The sequence below is a fragment of the Tachypleus tridentatus genome, chromosome 3 (assembly GCF_004210375.1).
Source record: "Tachypleus tridentatus isolate NWPU-2018 chromosome 3, ASM421037v1, whole genome shotgun sequence".
Taxonomy (NCBI): Eukaryota; Metazoa; Arthropoda; class Merostomata; order Xiphosura; family Limulidae; genus Tachypleus; species Tachypleus tridentatus.
Window position 1 is genome coordinate 4,202,989 of NC_134827.1, and position 25,252 is coordinate 4,228,240.

The 25,252-nt window shown below is 33.8% G+C and overlaps 1 protein-coding gene across 2 annotated transcripts in view; it reads right to left on the reverse strand.

Moving 5' to 3' along the window:
• Positions 1 to 287: 287 nt before the first annotated feature.
• Positions 288 to 25,252, reverse strand: part of LOC143246238 (dual oxidase maturation factor 1-like) — a 32,703-nt gene continuing 7,738 nt past the window's right edge. The window contains exons 3-9 of one of the 2 annotated variants that reach the window (XR_013025867.1): positions 23,878 to 24,012; positions 23,436 to 23,498; positions 20,872 to 21,025; positions 12,872 to 13,083; positions 2,918 to 3,272; positions 1,026 to 1,179; positions 288 to 424 (exon numbers count right to left, since the gene is read on the reverse strand). Coding sequence is in view for 1 of the 2 variants with exons in the window: in XM_076492610.1 (XP_076348725.1) it covers positions 1,098 to 1,179; positions 2,918 to 3,272; positions 12,872 to 13,083; positions 20,872 to 21,025; positions 23,436 to 23,498; positions 23,878 to 24,012 (1,001 nt within the window). In the remaining variant the exon portion in view is untranslated. Of the gene's footprint in view, positions 425 to 871; positions 1,180 to 2,917; positions 3,273 to 12,871; positions 13,084 to 20,871; positions 21,026 to 23,435; positions 23,499 to 23,877; positions 24,013 to 25,252 lie in introns of those variants that run through there. The other variant, XM_076492610.1, reaches the window with a different exon arrangement.

Here is a 25,252-nt window from a genome sequence, read left to right on the forward strand (position 1 = left end):
CAATTACTTTTAGTGATTTGCTATTACATTATAGCTCAATCACTAGTCTTCTGTAGAAAGACAATGTAAAAATCAACACAACGACAATAGTTAAGAATTTTGGTAAATTTATTTAAATATTCTTACGCAGACAAACATATTAAAATAAGATTCACAAGTTTGATAGAAATTACAAGTATTTACATAACTAGCGACAAACCAAAAATTGATAAATTTCACCACAAGCTCTACCAGTCTTCGTAAGTTTTCTTTTAATTATAAATGGCCTTAAAAATCTTGCTTATTGCCAGTCGATAATAAAAAAACACCCAAGTACTTTGTAATACATAAAACGAGAAATAAAAACTACAAATTAAATATTTAGCGATGACGTAATTTTTATTCACATAAATTTTGATTAACGAAAAATTACTGCAGAGCTCTCCTATATAAAAAAAAAAAAGGATTTTATTTTTCCTGTGGACGATTTCTAAAAAGAAAAATCATTATGTACAATTACAAGTTCTGTACATTTAAGGCAAGTATATAGATATAAAAGTTAAGCTGAATTTTAGCCCTAGCATCCATGCACAAGACGAATATTTTCTCATCCCTTCTTGCAATGTTAAGAAATTGGACTAGTTCATAAAAGAGTATTACATTAAAATTAACAATTAAATATATTATTTTCTCACTGGTAACACAAATAAAAGAGTTATTTGGTATCTTTTATGCTCGTAAAGTTACCCAATTTTTCTAAACCTTATGTTAAAATTAATACAGACAGTGAAATATGCTGTCACAACGTTGTATATAAGCAGTGTATAATTTATCCATATATACTAGCAAAATAAAATTTAGATTATCTCCCCCATTACTCATACGACATAAATTAAGTATACGAAAATATTTATTTAAAAACATCTACAATTTATTTCTCATGCTCACATTCATAGTTGATAAATATCATGCCGTTATAATGTAAAAAACAGAGTACTTTATTTGCATGTTCATGATAAAATGGATGGCTCTTACGTACTGATTACCTCTTCACACGTTGTATCTTAGCAACATTCTCTTTGTATACCAAAAAAGAATCACGTAACGTATGCACGACATCACCACATATCTGCCTCTTGAACATCAATTTTTATTTTCCCCGAACGGGATGCAATCACATTTTCTGGAACATCGGAAGTTCTGTTAGGAAAAAACATTGTGTTAAGAAAAATTACCATTTTCTGTAACATAAGATGAAATTAGAATATATCACAGATAAACAACCATCACCCTTTGTTTTTTTAATGGTGATGAAACTTGAAAGGTTTCCATACATTTTTATAGTTATATAACCGAAAATATTTGGTAGTATTGTAGAACTAAGTACAACAATTACGATTTAACTAGCTTGAACAAGTTAAGTTTAATCTTATAGCAGCGACAAAATTCAAAATCAGCCCATCTTGAACAAGAATGCCGGCCTCCCCATCCCCAATTAATCAAGCAATCATACGTGCCATGTTTCGTTCCTTATCCGATGTTTTATCAATTTCACGGTCGACAATAATCTAAAAATGTAATACGTTTTCAAATTGGGTAATTTTTAACTTTACATTTATTTTCCCAACCTACTGCCCGGCATGGCCTAGCGCGTAAGGCGTGCGACTCGTAATCCGAGGGTCGCGGGTTCGCGCCCGCGTCGCGCTAAACATGCTCGCCCTCTCAGCCGTGGGGGTTTATAATGTGGCAGGAGCACGTTTTCATTAAACTTATCCATTACTGCGATTCAAAATGACGGAAGAAGGTAGTCCATGCCTTCATTACTAGCAGGCCCGGCATGGTCAGGTGGCTAAGGCACTCGACTCGTAATCGGAGGGTCGCGGGTTCGAATCCCCATCACACCAAACATACTTGCTCTTTCAGCTGCGAGGCATTATAATGTGACGGTCAATCCCACTATTCGTTGGTAAAAGAGTAGCCCAAGAGTTGGCGGTGGGTGGTGATGACTAGCTGCCTTCCCTCTAGTCTTACACTGCTAAATTAGGGACGGCTAGCACAGATAGCCCTCGAGTAGCTTTGTGCGAAATTCCAAAACAAACAAACAAACCCAACCTACTTTCTTCTTTATACTTAACGCCAATATTCACTATTTAACAAATCGAATAACACTAATAGAACTTTTTGGACTTTGGATATACAATCACTTGCTTAAGTGACTAACATTGTTAAATAAAAAAGAATCCTCAATATCTGCCACAATTGAAATTACTTTCGGCAGGAGTAAACTCATCTGAAACCACCATAATCCCTTCCATTAGCTACATTTTTTGTGCACGCGTAAATCCGATTCAGTTTGATTAGTCAGTCAAAGGCCTCTACCAGCCTACCCTCAAATAGAAATTTTAGGAAGGATTAAATTAATCTACGTGACCTTAGTATTGGTCAAATACGTCAATCAAAAACGTTTGATATCTGGAGTCAAAAACTAAATTATAGACGAGTCAGGATACAACAAAGTTGGTACTTGACAAACTAGGAATCATCAATAGCCGCGACTATAATTAGATCTCAAATCTGAGAAGAAATAAAGCTACGAGTTAAACGTTTGTTCTTAAACTCGTACTCTGGGCCGCGGCTAAAAATTCTTACGAAAAATGCATTTAAGCAAGTTGCCTATTTTAACAAGTTCCAAAATACTTTGTTCGACCTAAAATATCCAAACCAAAATAGAACTACACTAGAGCAATGTCTTATTGTTTTATGTTCGAGTAATGTAAAATGTTTCCTAAATGTTCATTTCTCTTGAACAATTTTAGACCAAGCATTGTTAATGAAAGCTTCTATCAAAAGATGTTGAAGTTGCTTATATTTCTTCTTAAATTTAAAAGAATAAATATCGGACATTTTTCTCAAATGCATAAACTAAAATGTCGCTTACTGGTTTGTGGGTAAAATCGCTCCCTTCTTCAAAGCTTCCCGACGGGCAAGTTTTCCAAATTGGTGTAAACTAACCGCCCGTTTTCCATTAACCATTGTAGTAACGTCGCTGTCGTCATTCTCGTATGCAGGATTGTCGATTCCTTCGGTGCTGGTTCCTGGTACAGCAGCATCTAATGGTTGACTAATCGGTTGCAACTCCAAGGAAGTTTTATTAACTTTTGTATAAGCGCTGTCCTGAACCATAAAGTATCGATACGGGGTATCATAATCAACCTCAAGAATGGTAGAGAATTTATTAGGAAATACAGTGTCTACAATTACAACTGTTGCTCCCACCAATACTGTAACAATACCTGAAAGAAAAAACCACAAGACAGACTAAAGTAATTATATGTTAAAACAATGCATTTTTATTACTAATTGTTAAAACTAACTTTCAAATAACAGTCGCGAGGTCTCATGACTTAAGCAACAAGCTGATTTGGAATTAAAGTCACAAAATAGCTTTTCGTAGCAAGTTCATCTTTTGTTATACATATATCTGTGTAGGGCTATTTTTAATTAACATTTTAAATCATGCGAAACGTACGAAAAGGCTAGAAAAATTTATTTTTTTCAAAAATAATTCGACAAACACTAAAGCTCGGTACGAGAGAAGGTAACGTGCAACAGACAATAATGAGAACCGATTGACCCCATTTTGCTATAGTTAATAAGTAACCAAGAAAAAGTGTCAAGGCCCTCTACTGGAGCAGTAGATACTCGTACCAGTCATTGTATCTTACATTAATTCAGTTGCGATCAGAACGTTAACCTTCGAACGGAGTAGAAATTCCAGTTTGGAGGTTACACTTGCTTGTATCTTGTATACAAAATAACATACATGTTATGGTAACTCGGCTACTAGAATGTTAAATGCTAGATTTTACTTCGCACGTGGTTATCAGACAAGGTCATAAAATTACACGAACAAGCTACAAAGTAAAAAGTTCTGGTCGCGTTATTGTTCTACATTTGCAACAATACGAATTCCTGAAATGTTATGATAGATATGACTGCGTCAAACTTAATATTTTAGTAGATATAATCAGAAAATTAAGAACAAAATCGAAACTTGTATATGAAGGTCGCCCTGGTATGGAACCACGCACGACCTTGTTCTTTTTACCAGTCTACAGTGAGACTGGTGGTGAATGCGATTCGGTTACCAATTCCAAACGTGTTCTGACAACAATTTTTCGAGTTATGACCATTAAGTTAGATTATTTTATCAATAGTTTTACAATATACTTGGAGTTCATTTGTGATGAAGTGTAGGTTTATTATATAATAATAATAATAATAATTAAAAGAAATTGAACACAAAAGTCAGCTTTTTTTTATACTGCTTAGAGGCTCAAGGTTTCGTTATTACTACACTGCTAAATATAAACGATTAAAATTTACACGACAGACACTTAAATAATTAATCTTAAAAACTTACCAGAAGGATTGAAAACGTTGAAACAAGTCTGTTTCATAGTAAAGAAATATGTTGAACAATAATACTTAGCATATACTACAAGATGTCAACATTAAAAGTACTACTATTCATAAATTCAATTTTAATTCGATTGAGAAGTTATGAATACATCAGTAGCAGTTTTGTATTATTTTCAGTAGTCATTTCATTACTATATCTCCGAGTGAACGATTTTATTCTACATAAATTACAAAAGTCAACTCGTGTTTTCGTTCTTATTTCCCCTTATAAAAAAAAAAATTAATGTTGAATTAGTTTGTATAATTTTATATAGTATCAAAATGTCAACCACGCCCTACTCTTGTTGGAATACATATATTGATAGTTTACTTTGAAATATTTGTCTCAGACATTCTCTAAAACGTGTACAAAGTAGGTTCTAAGGTTTTCGGGTCACTAACATGCTTATGAGTCCCCCCCCCCTTCACTGGAAGAACACCATTGAAACACCATATACAGTGGTACCTCGGTTCTCGAACTTAATCCGTTCCAGAAGGCTATCCGAAAACCCAATCAATTTTTTTCCCCCATAAGAAATACTGTAAATTAAATTAACCCGTTACAGACCTCCAAAAATTGCGCATTATGAAGCATTTTAAGTAAAAATATTGCTTATTTATACCTGTATAATAATACTTACATGCACAAAGTCAACCACAAAAAACTATAAACACAATAGAAACAATAAATGAAAATTTAACTGCACTTTACCTGTGCTGAGGAGAGCTGATGGCGTAAGTGAAAGGTAGTGAGGAACGTAGAGAATAGGAGGGTTATTGTTTGGAAGGGGAGTCACCTTCCACAAAAACGTGAGGTAACTTCTTCTGGGATTCTCTCTCTTTTCTGGTCTCTTTGCACCGCTACAATCTGCTTGAGACTCACTATTTCTCACTAAAAACATGTCTAATTAGGTTTGTTTCTGCCTGGCACCCTCCCCATGTCTCACGACACTATGTATGCCACTTCTCTTCCTAAAGTTTTCAAACCACCCCCTACTAGCCTTAAAAGGCATCACTTGTATCAGCATTCGTTCCAGGAGGTCAGCATGCAACTGCTTTGCTTTCTCACAAATGATGGTCTCAAATGCTATCACCAGCTAACTGTTTTTAGTTTACCCAAATCAACAATAGTTTTTTTACCTCTTCCATTGTTTGTGATCTGTTTCGTAGGTACTATCACTCCTTTTGCAACATCAGCTCCTTCGATGACTATTTTTCAGTATGGTGCAGACTGTAGACTTCGCCATACCAAACTGTGTAGCAAGGTCAGACACGCGAACACCACTTTCATACTTCGCTACGAGATCTTTTTTAATCCCTATTGTGGCTCTAACAGCTTTTCTTTTTGGTTTGCTGCTTTCATTATCGTTCTTTGACCCCATGGTGGCTTATTTAATTAGAATATTTAGAAAAAACAAAGGAAAAACGAGAACGTTCACAGCAGATTTTAGGGGGAGTGTGGACTGAGCGACAGGTGCGAGTAAAATGTTTTGGACAAGCTTGGCGTGGGCCAAAAATGGTCGAAGGGTCGTGCGAGAACCGAGTTTATGTTCGACAACCGAGACTTGTTTTTTCAAACAATATGTACGAAAACCGAATTGTTCGAGAAGGAAGTCGTTCGAGAACCGAAGTACCACTATATATATTTTAAGAATATGGGTTGGACGAGTGCAATCCAAGATGTTATTTCTTAATTTTTGTAAATAAACATTTGTACTATTGTTGGGTGGTTTAGAAAACGTGCATTGGCATTGACAGATATACACAGTGCAAGTATCATTTCTCATCTAATCATTCACCAGAAACCTGGAATAGAATGATGTTACACAAAATGATTACCGATGTGACTAGTACTTTTGAAATGTAACGCAAATTAAGCTAAAATATTACCAGGTTACATACAAGTGGTTCTTCAAAGCTGTATTTCAAATACGTCGATGTTGCATTTTGTTTTACGAATACTTCTATTAGTTGATAGGAAAAATGTTCGAGGCTTCTTAGCTTTGGTCTTTATTTAAATTTTGACCACCCTTCCCCCAGGGGAAATGTGAATGTGCTGTATAAGCAAACGTTTACACCTATTAGTCATAATTTAAAACAGACACATTGTGGAAGGAAGACAGTCAATAACATTCATTTATAACTTTCGCTACTCAGATTGTACATCCCATTCACTGTGGATGAGATACGTACGTACACTTTTTCAGTTGTTGATGCCGCAGATGTTACATACATAGCAGGCGGAAGTAAGTCACTTACTGTATGGTAACGTATAGCAGAATGTCAATGCATATTACTAATATTAACAACAAATCACGTCTCACATATGAAATTAAAATTAAAACTTCAGATGTGTAAACGTAAACTATCGCCGAAAGACTTGCATAATTACCTCGATCACTTTATAGAAAATAAAAACTGCCTACTTCATGGTTATTACATACACGATGTAAATAGACACTACCTTTCGCCTGTTAACAAATTTTAGAAATGAAAAGTTAAATCAAGGCACCTAATGCAACCTGCATCAGTTTTAAAGTAAGCTGAAAACATACTGAACTGATTGGGGTGTACAGAAGTATATAATAACGAACATAAGTGAACATGATTGTAACTGGCACTACATAGATGGACGTAGTCCTAAAAGGGGTCGGATAAAGTGCGATTTACTCTGATCTTCATGTTGTATCTATTCTACAGCAGCCACGGGTGAGGAATAGGTCAACGAACCTGACTCTCGTGTCAGAAACCTAAATCCTAACAAAGAAAGTGATTATTCATTAGCTATCCACCTTTTTAAATAACGGGAAGTATAAAATAAGGATAAGAGAAACCTTTTCTGAATCATTTATCTAAATGACCGAATCATCGGTATTTAGAAGTTCGCAGAAGATACAGCAGTTTTGTAATGTGTTACCACCTCTATTGCAGCTACAAACATTCAACATCAATTAATTAGAAAAACAGAATACTACCAAAAATATTGTATTAAAATCGATGTACCGAAGATGACTGTTCATTCCGCTAAAACGGGTAATTAACCACAAAAACCCACCAGAATTTTATACTAGTGAAATACTTCTCCAGACTAAAACATTAGCTAAATTCTTAGGTTCAACATAAAATTATTATGGATTCAACTCGAACAATATAAAAATCAAAGTTTGGCAGCGTACAAACTAAGCAAGGAGTCAAACAGGTATAAACAGTGGAGCAACATCTGAAAAGTAAAGTATATATGCGACCAGTAATAGAGAATATGCAGTACTAGCTGGGATAATTATAGCACCACAAAAAGTTAAATTACAAACACTAAAAAAACATACTACTCACAACAGCATATAGAGTAGAGTACTTAAATCAACTTCAGTATTTATGTACAAATATAAAAACTACTTGGTAGACTTCTACATAGTTTATCGATTAATTTCACAAAAAATTAGCAAAAGGACAAATTTCATCGTGTAAATACAGTCAAGTTCACATAAAGTAACTTCCCCATGAACATTTATATAAAAACTAAAAATAAATTAAGGTCACTTAATGCAATCGGATATCAATTTCAATTTATTGTGATAGCATTAAGAAAGGTTACACGTGAACGCTTTAGACTAAATCTAACTGAATGAAAAATACAGCTGGACCTGTTGATGCAGCGTGGACTTTGTTAAAGGATTTAGCACAATATTAATAATTACATACATGGATATGGCCCTGAAAAGGGTTAGAGAGAAAGCACATATTAAAAGAACGCTAGTTTAGATAGTAATTAAGTAAATATTGAACATGTTAGTCAAGTGCAGGAAGAAGGAACAGGTTTTGAACATGAAATCTTCCAGATCTAAAAACTAAACACCGATACCCGGAACAGTAACTCTAGGAATTGGAGTATTCCAGGAAACACTTTTGGACGCTCTGAAAAGCACACTGATCTTATCACACAATATTTAAAACTACGTCAAACAAAGCTACATCGATAAACTCGTAATAATAATAATAATAATAATATAAAAAATACAAAAGATACATAACACAAGCAGTAACATTTTTTACAGAATCATTACTATAAATAAGTTGATAGCACAAACGCATTCAAGGTGCACTTACTTTCAGGAATTGAGATTGAAGATAAAGAAGCCTGATGAGTTAGTTACATGTGAAACTTGTTTGTATAAAAATAGATTTAAAGACAGGCTGACATGTAACTAAAAGCAAATAGAAATGACCAAAATAGAAGAAATAATTATACAAGGTGGTCTGTCAATAAGTGTATAGCAATCGATGTTTATATTGATAAACACGTACGTCACGGTAGCAGGAATTTAGTTCTCACCATCAAAAGATTAAATGGTAGCTTATTGAATACACCCATTCATACAATTCATTATTCATAGGTGACCAACTAGAAACCGATTATTTACATACAAAAACGCCACACGTATGTGAGAATTCATAGCTAACAAATATCGTACTATTCAATGATGCCACCCCGACGCCTACGTCATACTCATACAATACTATACATAATAAAACAGTTTTGATTTTATATTAACCAAAAATTCATTAGTTTAAGTTGGACAAGACCAAGATAACAATCACCTTCCTATAGGTGATTATCTTCAATCTCATCCCTCCTACAAAATCAATACTAACCAAAAAACTAAATTATAGAGAAGCTAGTTGGAATGAACACATTTCGATACCAGATTTAAAAACAAATCTCAATACCGCAAATAAATGAAATAGATGAATGCTGCAAAACAAATCACCGAGTACCTCAAAGCCATGAAACTAGCAATACCCAAACATGCCCAATCAAGAAACACACACACACAAACACAAATAAGGCGAAAGCTACGCAGACAATACATGCAAAGTAGATCCCAGTATTGAAACAAATGCAATCATGAAAACAATCCAAAAAGTTAAACAATACAATTGGGATCACTGATGGTCAATTAAATAAAGCCGACAAAACAACTGTGGACAATTAACTCAAACCGAATTTATTCGGCTCTAGAAACTTTCGTACACAAAAGGCGAAACATTCAATGAACTCCTACAACACGTGTGGACAAACCATGACCACATTTATACACTTCTTTAATGAGGTGAACAAGTATGCAACAAGAAAAATCGGTAATTAAGACACTACTTGTAATCCGAGGACTACGGGTTCGAATCCTCGTCATACCAAACATGCTCGCACTTTCAGCCGGGAAGGCGTTATAACGTGACGGTAATCTCACTATTCGTTGGTAAAAGTGTAGCCCAAGAGTTTGTGGAGGGTGGTGATGACTAACTGCCTTACCACACTGCTATATTAGAGGCGGCTAGCGCAGATAGCCCTCGTGTAGTTTTTTTTTTCAATTTCGCGCAAACAAGACAAGTGTACACACCATGATTCCTTGCTGACAAACAAGGACCAAACAAATGGCGCTATAAAGGAAAAGCCTGTAATGCATCAGATGACAAAACTCGTAGCGGAAATAAGTTTAAACAAGCGATTAAAGCAACAAAAAATAAAGCGATAGAAGACAGCAATCAGGTTACCCTCCTCAAAAGTTCAGATTGTTTAAAACAACTAACCCCTTTTAACCTTTCATTAAAAATTCTGGAAAAAGGCTTTTTGCGCTTTTTAAAGCAAGCGATTTTACTAATGTTCCACAAAAAAGGAAAACCAGTGAATAAAACGAAGAGCTATCGCCAGATCAACCGTGTAAGGGAAAATTCTGGAAATAATCAGTCGCAACCTCTCCACATTCTTGAAAATTAGTTTAAATTTTCTAAATCCATTTTGGATTTCGGGTAATTTTAGAGACTGAAAACCACTTAGTTAAACTAACAGAATCAATCATAAATAGCCTTAAGAGAGTGCACTGTTACATGCTTTCTCAATAACGAGAAGGCATTCTACATGGTAAGGCACAATAGTCTAAGGTTCCGTATGCAAGAAATTGAACTGCCGTGCTGTATCGTTCATTGGCTGTCAAACATCATGGAGAACAGAAATTTTAAAATAGATATAGGCGCAGAATGTAGCTCGAGTAGTAGTAAGCCCCATTTTATTCGCCATGTGTGTAAGCAGCATGATCTTGCTGACGATGTTTCAATTTGGAAAGTGCTCATAGTTTCACATCAATAGCTGCAGTAAATTTATAGCCACAATTAAATATCGTATAATGTTGTCAAAAATACTTTATCAAAAGAAGTGTCCCAAAAAATCAATTGGTAACATTCGCAAAACAAATCTCAAAGGCCCGCGAGAGTTACTTACCCAAACTACAATATCAGCCAAATTCATAAGATTTTATTACAATAAAATATTTTATTACATACAATATTTCATTACTCACAACAGTGTATAAAAAGAACTTTTCACTTCAAACTTTAACGAATTATGCAAGTGTATAAGATAGTTTGTATACTTGCAGTTGTGCATCAACTAATTCGAAAAAAATTACACAAACTATTTACTGTGTGAATTAGCTCGCTACTGCATAGAAGACGAATACAACCAAGTACCTTTCATCAATTAATATGTATAGCAAAACGAATTTAAGACCACATTGCGCTAAGACTAAGAAACCCCCGTTAGATTTAAACTGGTACAACAGCACTGGTAGGGTGTTTTGTGCAAGTGCTCTCAATGAGTGTTAAAATTAAAGTAATACGATATATACACGTGGAACTGTTGGCCATGTACAAGATTTTGCAACATCAAGGAAGGAGAAAACGTATTTATTCACATGAATATAAATGTAATTTATTACCCAATTCTTATGTAGTACTTAAATTCATAATATCCTAAAACAGCTACCACCTACCGGGGAGGAGGGGTTATTTGCACTTATCCTTCCCAGCTCCACAAAATCTAATCGACCATAATAATAGTGAATATAAATAATTCAGAGACCATATATGTACTAAATCGCAGTGGATGGGTAAAAATACTCAAGGCAGTAGCTCGAAAGCCACGCCTAGTAACCTCTAAAATAATGCCGATATATCGGTGAAACTAATTTTAAGCGTGATCTTACTATAGTAATATTAAAGTTTCCATAGTAGTTTATTAAGAACAAAGTCTACAAAAAATTGATAATCGAGGCAATCTAGGTCTCCACTGCATGAAGTAGAAAGATCAAAGTTTTCAACGTTAAATGATCCGAGTAAGATACTACATTCAAAAGCATAAATGCATTTTTATCTGGGAAAGTTATCAAAATGTCTTCATTTAATGTGTAGTAAAAATCAAGTTTAAATGTCCCCCCGCATCATAACATTTGTAAAAACAAACTAGTGTCAAATATCTTGGAACTTTTGTACTTTCCTAAACAACATTTAATGTGTCGATTTATAAGATGGCAAAATGGTAATTACACTTACAAATGGTTAAGAAGTACTCCCCCCCCCCCATTCCTGGTTGGTCACCGGCAAGTTTACGGACTTGTTTTATGGGTTGAACCACAGTTAATTCTCATCAACTAAAGGTAAAGCAGACCTAGATATACGTAATGTTCATACAATTGTGTTCAGTTAAATTAACGAGTAGCTGTTTTGGTTATCAAAATGTTAATGAGAGCTACATAATACTGATTAAAAGGTTTACGTACATTTTAAGACATACTTTGCAGCATTCTCGCTTAGCAACAAGTAAAATGTTACGTGTAGTAATCAGGTTATTCTCTTTATAGAAGTAGTTTTGATCATTATTTGTTACAGACACTGAAACAAAATCTTTTAGGCACGAACGATTCCACAAGTAATTTAAGCTAGTTTTCTAGTTTTTCTCAGAAACTTCTGTTTAAACAAGTTTCTGAAAGTACAGTCTAGTGTGTACACTACTAGCCGAAAAAATAAAAAATACAGTTTGAACGCGATTCAACTACAAAAATTGGAAAGTTGAAGGTGACATAAGTAACACATTAACACAAGTACTTTAACTGAAGTTTGTCAAACTTGCAATTTATATACGATTACTATTCTGAACATGCAAGTCTAATGTTGTATTTATCAGTAAACAAAATTTAAATTATAATTTGCATAAGACTCCAATGTTTTAATTCTTTATTTGTATTGATTTCGGTCCATAAAAAGTACTATTGCAGCATAGTCGGAAGTTAAAGATACGTAAATATACATACACACATTTGTTGTTAAGTGCAAACTACACAGTAGGCTAGTTGTCTGTCCACCACGATAATCGAACCATGAATTTGAGTTTTAAGATTGTCTTATCACCGAGTCACCCTGGGGACTACAAGTAGTAAACTGAGAAATAACACTTAATTTTATGAAATTTTTATTATTAATGTTGGTTAACTAGTTTAAGAATATTATTTAAAAGGCGCAAAATATTTATAATTCGAGTACTATTTTAAAAAATGGCAAACTTATTTCGCAAGCTAACTGTACAACAAAATGAACCTACCGGCTGCAAGCACCAACCAAAAACACCACCCGTAATAAAACCTGAGAAGTCCTCCCTCAAAAGGTATTACTAATGGTTTCCTTGGTAAAAGAAGAGCATAGATGGCGTTCGTGAGGATCATAACACAGCCCATAAACTGCATGCAGTAAGCTCCATATCTTGGGACGGTACAAAACAGAATATTCATCAGCAGCCACAAGGCAAACGCCGTCCTGGTGAAAAACATAAATAACAATCAATATTAAGAACCACGAGATTTCAGTTGAAGTGGAAAATTAATACTGTTAACTATAAATAACATTTAGTCATGTTCTTACGATTCAATTTGTTGAAAATAAATTTGCAAATACCAAAAAGTTAGAAGTGATTTCAAGAAGATAGAAAAATACGAATATTGTAATTTTCCTGCATTTATTAAGGTGTGTGTGTGTGTGTGTGTGTGTGTGTGTGTGTGTGTGTGTGTGTGTGTTTTGCTTATAGTAAAATCACATCGGGCTATCTGCTGAGCCCACCGAGGGGAATCGAACCCTTGATTTTAGCGTTGTAAATCCGTGGACTTACCGCTGTACTAGCAGAGGGCGCATTTATTAAGAATTTATTTCTTAGTTTATCACAATGGGAGTCGGGGCTTAAACACCAAGATGGTCACAGAACACATGACCCTTGTGAGCTTTACGCTAAAAATAAGAAACTTTGATTCACCCCACTCCTCATCCCAGTACGGAAGGTTTAAAATTGAAATTTTTTCGTAGTTGTTGAAAGATAGTTTAATACAACAGTAAACTATCAAAATACACAAAGAGGAAATTAAAACAGTAACCCCACGCTAGTACAGCGGTAAGTCTTTGAATTTACAACGCTATAATCAGGGTTCGATTCCCCTCGGTGGGCTCAGCAGATAGCCCGATATGGCTTTGCTATAAGAGAAACACAATTAAAATAGTTTTACCTCACCGTTCGCGTTTGTTGGCTCTGATCTGAAACTGCATGGTGTTTGACATTTGTCAGATTCAACATTTCACTTGTTCATGATGTATTCTCACGTATATTTATCGTGTAACCACCCCAATATAGAGAAGCCCCCCCCCCAAGGGATTTCCGTTAAAACAAGCCTTCTGGCTGTCCTTAAACAAAAAGCATGATCGTAATGTTAAGTAATATGTGTAACGAATTTACAATTATACATTTAGTTTAATATATTAGAAATTTAACGTATTGTTAAAATGTGTACTGCAAAAGTCCCGCCTATTCTCTAAATTTGTAGAATAGAGTGGAAGACTCAATACTTGTTTAATGAAAGCAATAGCGTATCTTCAAATATTGTTGCCAACTGAACTTTCAAAAACTTTACCCTAAAAGTTTATAAATTGACAGACCAAGAGTTTAATATTGGTGTTTTGCTACAGTTAATATGCTATAAATCTCGAAAGCTATAACTCAAACGCTCATTAAAAGACTGCAAACATTTACCAGAAACGTTTATGGATTTTGAACTTTACAAACCCTTTAACTTCAGTGAGTTAACTTCGAACATTAGCATTTCTATGAAAACAACTTCAGCAGAAAAACAAACTTCTGAAAAAATAACCATCTTCTCGTTAAGTGAACTGTATCGGTGGATCAATACAAAATTTGCTCATTATGACTCGTCGATAAAATATTCAGTGCCAGACCAGATAGAAGACAGTATTGTTTGTATATAAATTACTTGTAGTAACTACCTGTAATAACAGTTCAGTTGTATTGTTTGTATATTGAAATGTGTTAAGAAAAAAAATGTCAATATAAGTTTGATAAACATTCAGTTACCTTCTCAGTTAAAACTTCAGCCTATTTTACATTAGTATGTAACAAATTCGGAGCTCGCGTCCAAGAAAGAATTAGGGACAAAAATTCGTTCTAAATTAAAGTTCAAATCATAACTCAATTTATATTTATAGGTGCTATCAAAATTTGATCATGTCCGATTAAAGGTTTTCTTGAATAACCCTCCCTAGAACTAGAAAGAAGTAACAAAAGTGCTCAAAACTGCCAAAACTTTAGAATTAAGAAGTAACCAATTATAAAAAAGAACTAAAAACATTACTGAAACTAGTCAGTATTTGCTGTCTGAGAAAGCACTAAGGAAATGCTCTAGTGTATTCACTAGCCAATCAGAGTTGAGTGACAAGAGAAATTGCATATTCAGCTAAAACACAAATAGAGCTTAAACAACCTTGTATCAAAGCCGAGCAAGAAATTAGTCTGAAAGAAATGCAAGTTAGACTCAACTGCGATTGATCAAGGCAAAATGACAACCTTGAACTCAATCGATATGTTAAAGTACCACCATTTAACGATAATGAAGTTGATAAATATTTCTAACATTTCGAGAAAGTTACCCAAATCACGGAATGATCCACCAAAAAATGGTGGTTAAAGTATTTTAACTGGTAAGTCACAAGATGCTAATGCCGCTCTCTAGAAGATTAAACCACTTATGAGAAGGTTCAATGAGTTAATTTTAAAGCAAACAAGTTAGCACCAGAGGCTTATCGGCAAATAATGAGGTTATGGCAAACAAGACAGTTAATCTTTACAGAATTTTTCCACAAAAAGGTTTATTTTGATCGTGGGTGTGATTTATGCTGACTGGCAACAATTTTGACAACCTATGACAATGTCTAACTGAGCAAGTTTTGAGGTCGTCACTTATACAGAGTTTTAAATTTCTTTGAGGAAATGAAAGTTGAAATCCTCCAAGAAGCAACTGCTCTTTCCGAGGAGCACATTTTAACACAAAACCACTTTCCATAAAAATAAATTCCAGCCATCTCAGCAAAAAAGTTCAACCCACGAAAGTTGAGGATTCTACAAGTTCCAGCTCCTCTAGTTCAAAATCTTGAAAATCAGAATAAAACTTAACCATCGAGACCCGTATGCCATTTGTGTAAAAAACTAAGTCATTATATTTTATTTATGGCGTTTGTAAAAAAAACCTAGGCAACACTCAGTGCACTTATGTCCCTATATGGGCGCAGTTTCACCCAATCACCCAATGTTGATTTGGCCACCAATAAAATGGACGATCCAGTTAAGGAAAAATTTAAACTAAACCTTTTGTGTCTGTTGGTTCTGTGTCTTACCACTATGCTTCTACGCGATAATGGAGCGACTCAGTCATTGTTGTTAAAATAACTATTGCCTTTGGAATCTTATTGCGCAGAGTATTGAAGATTGTTTTGTTAATGTTCCTCTTCATACCATCTATTTAATATCAGACCTAGTTCAGAGGCCAGTTGTGGTTGCAGTAGGATCTATTATGCCAAATAACGATGTATCATTATTGTTGGGAAATATGTTGCCGATTCTGAAGTGGTTAGCGAGCTGATCAAGGTTTCACCTAAGCATGATGTTATCGTAGAGGAGAATCCAGACGAGTCTCTTGTGTGCTGCCACTTGAGCTCAGGCTAAGAAGTTAACTCGAAAACAAAGGAGACGGTTCAGATGACGATATTATAGATTTATCTCAGACATTTATCTGACGGGATGTTGTGAATAGCTGTACAACTGATAATGATGTATGCAAGGGATCTGGTTTACCTAGTGAAATTCCCTTTGCTAGAAGTTAACTTATCGTTGAGCAAGAGAAGTATCTGCATATCTTATTTAAATATGCACTCCAAAAAAAATGAATTGAAGAAAGTTCCAAATGTATACGTTTTGAAAAATGGGATACTTAAGAAAAATGTAGATCACTTAATGCACCAGCTTCAGAAGACTGGAAGTAGGTTTTCAAATAATTAATTGTTCCGAAGGAAGTTGTTCCAAAATATTGAAAGTTGCCCATGAACATCCTTCCCCCATAGAAGGGGATTTAGATGTCACTAAGACACGTGACAAACTTGAGACATTTCTTTTGGCCAAAAATTAGGCAAGATGTGTGTCAATTTTGTAAAACTCTTAATACTTGTCAATTGGTTGGAAACAAATCAGAATTCTGGTTTCTTTTTTCAACTTACCCTCGGTCGTGTTATTGGTCACTGATAGCATTTTTACTGATGCACTTACATGGTGTGTAATTTTTGATTAGGTAATTTGCATTGATTATGATGTACACATACGATTTTTGAAGTTATAATTCTTTGACAATGCATTATAAGTAATGTATTGTTATGAATAAACATAATTAGTTAAAAATTGTCTAATGCCAAGTTTCCATTCTCCAAGGAGGGAGATGCAATGGATTTACTACATTTAAATAAATGTTTCAGTTTAATATGCATTTAGAAATGCATGTAACGTACTCTTAAATCTGTAGAAGATTGAGTGTAAGAATCAATAACACGAAAGTACTAGCGTATCTTCGAATATTATTGTCAACTGAACTTTAGAAAATCACACCATAAATGTTTATAAATCGACGCGCCAATATACAGTAATATTATTGATTATACCTAATATTTAGTATACTATAAACCTCGAAAGCTACAACTGTGATAAACACTTATTAATCGAAAAAATAGATATTTACCAGGCATTTAGATTTCGAACAATAACGAACCGTTTAACTTCAGTGAATTAGCTTCGAATTGTATATCTACGAAAATATCGCATAGCTTCAGCAAAGAAAAAACTTGCATGCGTTTGTTATTACGCAGAGCTACGAAGGGTTATCTGTATTTTGCCCACCACGGATATCAAAATCCGGTTTCTAGCAGTACAAGTCTGCATACATACTGCTGTGCCAAGGAAAAGAACTTACGTTATGGCTAACTGAACTGTATCGGTGCATCAATACAGAATGCATTCGCTTATTGTGAACCGTCGATAAAATTAGTTCTAGATCAGATACTCAGTGTTGTTTGCAAGTTTGTAAAACCTGTGTATATAAAATAATTTATAGTAACTATATGCAATAAAGATTTAGCCATACTGTTTGTGTATTAAGATATTTATGTTAAAAGAAAATTGTGTCAGTCTTATAATGAATCAAGAATTTGATACATAAACATTCAATTAAAAGTTCCAAATAAAATTTCAGGCTTTCGAATTGTAATACATAACGCAACAAATCGGAAATAAGATATAATACGTAAACAATGAAAAAAACAACTAGTCAACAGCAATATCCATAAACTTGTAGTAATCTAATAGAGTAGGGGAATTTGACTTCTTATAATTCATCCATTACCCTAAACAATTTTTTTGCGAGACATGGACCCTCAGATTCACAATCTCGATGAATTAAATTATTAGACACGTCCGATTTATGTTTTGATAAAATCAATATTTCATAACTAAAAACTTGAGGAGCAAAGGAAATAAGTTTGGGGGCAATTTAAAAATTCATAAAATTAACTTGTTTAACCGAAGCATATTTTGTTCAACTAATTCGTTGAACAATTACAAATATACTTATTCAACGAAAAAGCGGGTAAAGCGCTTATTGGCGTAAATAAAACACTGTTAAGTAGAATTAATTTTGGAGTATAAATAAAACAGCACTTTCATTGAAAGTTTCCTTATGAAGAAGGAATTAAATCTAAAATGTTTTTTTAAGTAACACTAACTATAATGTTTAGTGATAAAATATTCAAAGTGCGTTCGTTCAAAATCTAAAACAATGAAAATGTATTAGTTTCAAAAACTATAATTTTCAAAGTGAAAAATGAGAAGGACCAACTTTCTAAGAGCACCATTGCTTTCGTTTTTTGGAGAAGATGGGAAGCTGGAATCGTAATTTTGTGGGTCTAAACCCTCTAGGCCCTCCCCAAAATAAGGGAAATGAATTAACAATAAACTTTGCGCTAAATTAGTCTCCATTGAGCTACGATATACAAGTTTATGTTTAATCAGATCCTTTGAGCATCTGTTGATCATTTTGGCGCATCAAACTGTGATTAAGAAATAATATTTTACTTAACCAGTCACACACCGGCACCAATAAGTTTATGCGTTACACGAAATAAAACTGATACTTGGAAGTAGCAAAGAAAAATTAAAAATTTATATTGGCAATAAACAAGCTCTTGTAATGTCTCTTGTAATGTAAAATTTGTCTCTCGTGCCGATTCTTCTTTCCTTTTATCGTTGATTTTGTAGATACTTATCTACCCTTCAAGTGAATTAAAAACATGGAAAAAGTATTGTATGGGAGTTTCCCCATACCATGCTATTTACATAGCAATTTTTCGTCTCGAGAAGTGTTATCTTTCTACTACCATTTTTATTAAACAGAACTACATACAGCTTGTTTTCCACGCCCCCTCCTCACAGTCCTTCCAACCTATCAAGTTACAGTTCTGCTCTATATAACATTTTAATGATTTGTAACAAAATCAAGACTTTTTGGACAGTGATGCAAAGAATTTTAATCATACCATGAAACATCATTTAACTTAGTGTGAGCAAAAAGTGTGGCCACCCCCTTTATTTGAAGCTGTTGTTAAGTTAGTTTTTCGCGTTTTAGTTATGATTGAGGAAACAGAAACAATATCCATCCGAAGCTTTGAAACAAGTGTTAAGTTTCAGTTAGGTCTTCCCTAATATTCTTAGGATGTCGCATCGCACGTGGAGACGTATCGTCCAATGTACTGAAACTGAGGGCCAGAAAAACAGATTATAAACTGACCTTGGTTATGTCAGCACGAGATATGTAAATGTAAAGTTTTTCTTTATGTATGTTATCTTTAAGCGGGTGGGAAAGATGCAAAACTTAAATGTTAATCCTATTTAGATGCGCCCGATTCTTCCAATAGCAATAAACGCAGTTGTATAAAAAGAAACAATTCGGATCCTTTCAGTTTTGTAAACAACTTTGATACTTCCCTAACGGTTTTCTTAAAGATTGTTGTACCATAGGTACAATTATTATCGATGCTAAACATACTTCATAGGTCACATCCTAAACAAAGTATTCAAATATAAGAGCAAGTGAATATCTAACGCTCAGTTTCGTTTAAGTTAAGTTGTTTCACTATTCTATATTTGTTTTGAAACTGGTACAGAGATTGCAGAAATTCAAGTCTCAACTTTAAAGTTTGCTTGTTTTACAAAGTGCAATACTAAACTTTCAGATACGCAAACGGACACTGTCTCACCACGTTTTGGAAAAAGGATATCTCACCAAAATGGAAGCAAGACATTGTCCTGAACCCACGCATATACGTACAAACATAAATTAACGGATAAAGAAGACTTTATACGTTCAAGAACTATGATCCTATTTTATAAACTAAAGCCATTCAGCAGAATATCATACAAGTGAATATACGAATTTTCTTTATTATATACATAAACTTCACAAGCAAAGTGGAAGATTCAGTCGGGACCCCCTAGTGCCAAATCTTCAGAATTGTAAAATTCTTAAAAGCGAATAACCAAACTGCCCCCTATTTGCAATCTTGCGACATTTATTGTCAAGTTTAAATTAATCACTTTCTTGCAGGTTTACGAGACGTATTATCGACTCTAGAGAAATTAAAATTCTAAAGAACTAGCTGTTTTGAGATCGGCTTTGACAAAACTTGACACTGAATTATTACTTAATACTAATTTAAAGTCACCTAGTTACTTTGAATAACTATGTACTATCACATTCTAACCCAATACGACATGCACCTTTTGAACATACTGCTGTTGGACTAATAAAAAAGTGAGTTAAGCTCATCAAAACTAATGCAAGGTAAAGTATTCGTGACAAACAGGTGAAATGGTCAGCAACTATCTAGTTCAGAGTATTCAGGGTTTCCTATTTTTATAGCGGTAAATACTATTCGAAATCGTTTTGCGCCCAAGCACTTCAGCTACGAGGAAAACTGCAGAAGGCGATGAATGCCCATAGTAACTTTGAGTTTAATATTCGTGTAAATGAAATGTACCTGGGGCTACGATTTCCCGAAATAGTTCAAAAAAATGAAATACTTAAATTTGGATCAATGACATAGCTAGCCAGAAAACCACGTATTTGGATACAAAAATTCCATTTCCTAATATTGAACAAAATTTATACGACTCACCACAAGATGATATAGGAATAATATCCTGCTGTGCGATAACTCCGTCCCCAACAGAACCCTTCTAGATCCTGGCTTAAATACTCGGCAATGGTGAGGATGGGAAACGGTAGACCCTTGATTAAGGCTTCTTTGTACATCTCTTTCACTTCCGTAGCTAAAAATAGAACTTTTCCTCATTGAAATAATGATTAATACTCTAATTGAATTTTGCAGTGGAGTGAAGTCTAATAAGAAACAAGAATGATAAAACTCCATTCGTTATAAATACTCCTATATAGATTTACCAAGCATTACATCTGTCAAATAAATATCGTTTTTAATCTGCAGTGCTCCTGTTAGCAAATGATACCACAGGAAATGTTTCGTATCGTTTCGTTAAGTATCCACAAAAGCGAGAAAAAAACACAAATTTAGCTTTCGGTCTAAATATCTTTGTGAAGAAATAGGATGCTTGCGGTAAATATAACATAAGCAATAAGTATTACCATCGATTTGTTTCGAAATATACATTCAAAGAACACACTAAAGCGAGAGAATATACTAATGGAAAGCTATATTAGCTAAAAAACTACAAAATTCACACTCAGTTACCCAAGTTAAATTAACAGTTTCAGTTATTTCACATTTTATTACACGTACGAACGTTTGTTAGTAATTATCCGAGATATGTATATTCAGGCCACTGCTTTTTACACGTCTATTCATTACAATAAGGAGATGAATTCCGTGAATGTACATTTCAAATTATTTGCATGAATTTAAAAAAAAAAAAACAATTCGCATTTCGTGAACAATCTGCAATCCTTAAATTGTCACGAGCTTTTTCACTCATTCCAACAATTTAATGTGACATGCTCGACAAACAAACAAAAGAAATTGAATTCATTTTTTAAACTATCACAAAAGCAACTTAACGATGTTTAGCACCAAATGTCCTGCAGTGCACGCACCGTTGCCCTTAGCAACAGTAGCCTACAACGTTAACATTAGACTGATGTTTTAAATTACAATTATTCAGTGAAGTAAAAGCACTGTTAGCCATGAAATAGGGGTTTTATGCATATATTTTTATATGAATTTCAACTAGGCTATTTCTGTCACGAGTTTTTATTCCTTGAAAGGCCTGAACAATAGTCTTTGGCACAAGACGAGGTCCACTTGTATACAAAGATAGCTCTACCAAGCACTTATCTCTAAACGGGAGGTCTAATACGTTATTTTTGTTGATAGAGATACTGCTCCAACCGAGTGATTATTCAGGTCGTTTAAATTCATCAGTAGAAACTATAAACCAGTTTCCAACAATAAAGATCCTAAACCTTTTGAAACGTACTATCCCACAATTATCAATCGAAAAAATAGTCTTTAATGGATTTGTATTTTAGAATTAATGTTTATATTGCCAAAATACACAACCTTAATTACAAGATATCTTAACATCTATAGTGAATACAATTAAAAACATGCAATTTTAAACACCTCCACCATATACAAGTGGCATCGCACCATATAGGGATAAATAAGATTACGTAGATGGAACAGTTCAAGATGTATTTGGAAACCAATAGGCACTAGTGGTAATGGTTGGAGAAAAAGATTCAACCTCAAATTTTAAGCTTTACATGATAGCCTGGAAGTAAGGAGGTAAATATTAAAACCAGAATATGTATTGATAAATACCCAAAATAACAATACATCACATCACTCAACTAATTGCGAATAGTTCCTCTTAAGGAAAGAGAACTAAAAATGAAAGAGACCAGTCTCCTAAAGTTAAACATTTGAGGCCGGAGAACAGTTACATTTCGTCGAGATAAAACCTCAGGTAACTTAAAATATATAATTATTAAATAAGTAAACCTGGAATTTAAAAAAAAAAAATTTTTTTTAATCAACTACATTGTGAAGTCTTTTAGGATACTTTTAGGATAAACATATGAATTACACGAAACCCAGCATCAGAAGGTTGTTCGATTGAGTAAAACTTTGTAGCAAAGAGTAAATGAGTAGGGGCGGAGAGTAGTTTAAATTCCCGCTATATTAACTTCTATTCAAGAATTGGGTTTAGAGTTTTGAAATCTTTCCAGTTTTTACAAACCATATTTGAGAATTTTTATTAAAATAAAATGTATGCGGTAACGAAGTAATTCTAATAATCCATGACTGAAAGTAAGCATGTTAATCGTATTAGATTTGCCATATTCAGTGTCAGATCTTTCAACACTAGAGACCAGACGAGACGGTAGGCCTAAGTGTCTTTTCTTTCCTTCAGCGTTCATGAACACCCATTATCTTGCCAATCAGATTATGCAGGTAAGTTGTAATTATTTACTATATAATCTAAGTCATTTACAAGTCAAACTTCAGATAAGAATTATTTAACCTAAAATCAAATCGTGACCACTACGAGAGATAAATCTAAAACAATGGTAACTTCATAAAAAGTAAAAGTATTTTACCCACACTTGCCAAACTATTTCTCCATTACAAAATTTAATTAAATACAGAACTACTGAGTAACTTATTTTGAATTCAACAAGAACAAAAAAAAAAGTACATCTTACGTCTAATCCAGCTGAATCTTTCATTGTAGTTTATATTCGCCAAAAACACATTTTTCGGCATAGCTGTTCAAGATAGAGAAATATATTAACTTTTTTCGTACCACACACATGCACACACTGAATTCTTGTAGTAATAATAGATACAATTTGTTTTCAAAACCACTGTAACGCTTGTGAATTGTGCTTTTAGTTAAGATTTACTCTTATTTTAATTGAAATCGCTAACGTTTGTTCTCTGTTATTAATTAATTCTTGCCGTGAGAGGATGTTAACCAACCTATTAACATAAATCTTAGGCCATGGAAGAATATACATTTTACATGTGTTTGCCAAAAAACGTTACAATTTTCTTTGAAACACAAAAGCAATGTATTTTTAAGAAACTATTGTGGGAAGAAGGGACTAAAGTTTTGATAAGCTAATCTGTAAAAGTTATAGCTACCTTTGAGTGTTATATTAACACCGTTTAGACCAATATGTACTCCAATATTCGTGTCGATCTTCTGTCTAGAAAAGGCGTGATGAGAGGTATAAATCTTTGTGTACGCCACCTGCCATGCGGCACCGTAGTTGGTAACTAGAATAATCAAAATAGGAAATTCGTGGAGAACATGCTTCATATTATTATGAAACTCGAACTTCACTTTCGTAATTTCAGCAATCATATAATGCGTTGTTTTAAGTTTGGAAAATATTTGATGTTATGGAAAGTTAAGAATAAATCGATATCAACTATAAGGTTAATAATACTTACAAATCCAAAACATTAATATATCTAAAAACCATTTCCATACGAATAATATTTTGTCGAAAAGCGTAACTTATTGTCCGAGGCCATAAACTCTGATGTGAACACCCGTAAACAAGTATCTAACACATCGACCTTCATAATTAGTTGCGTATTTGAAATCGGATTGTTAAACTCCAGCGATCAATAACTAAGGTTAAATGACGGAACTAAGAGTGAAAACAAATCACCTTTCGTATCTGCCTAAATCTGATCATAATCCTCATGTGTTGAAAGTTTATGAATTTATGATTAAATTATACAATCATGTTCATCTTCACATTAACAAATTCCATAAGATCCTTCTCGTAGAACTCCGCAACTATGCGTAACAAATCGAAGGATTAACTAAATATTAGCACTATGCATTTGATAGTAGCCAAAGAATCACTATGTCAGTTCTTTATCTCACTGAGATAATGTTTAAGAAGTATTTCTGATTTTGTAATCAGAAAGAAATTCTTTTTTAACTCTGGAAACACAGAGCGCGAGGGTATTTAAAGTTACAGCATCACAAGTGGCAAAGAGAATGAGTTACTGCCCCACCTTTTTTTTTTTTTTTTTTTAAATGATATTTTTCTATGCTTAATCTAGAATATTTTTGACTGAGTATATTCTTTCATCGATGGTGCTGGAGATATTACCACGTGCTATGATAGAGTAATTAACGTTAAACCTATTTTTTTATTATCACCTCCTTCCTAATCTTGTATTAAGTTTCTTTTACGTAGTCATAAGTTATAAATTCTTTAAATTACTAATTTTCTAACTGAAGACGGTATTTGTAAAATCACCTTAATGCAGTCAACTTTACGCTACTATAAAAGTTTGTTGTTTTTTTTTAATCCAATACAAAAACCAATTCAACCTGAAACAATACCTATTCACTGAACTTTGGATCCAATTATGCTGATACTGTGTTTTGTGCAAGCTTAACTACGAAGTTTAGTTTGTAATATGGGATGAAACAATGCAGCAAAAGATAAAAGAGACTTCACAGTTTACTATAAGTTTTACTGACGTAATTTCA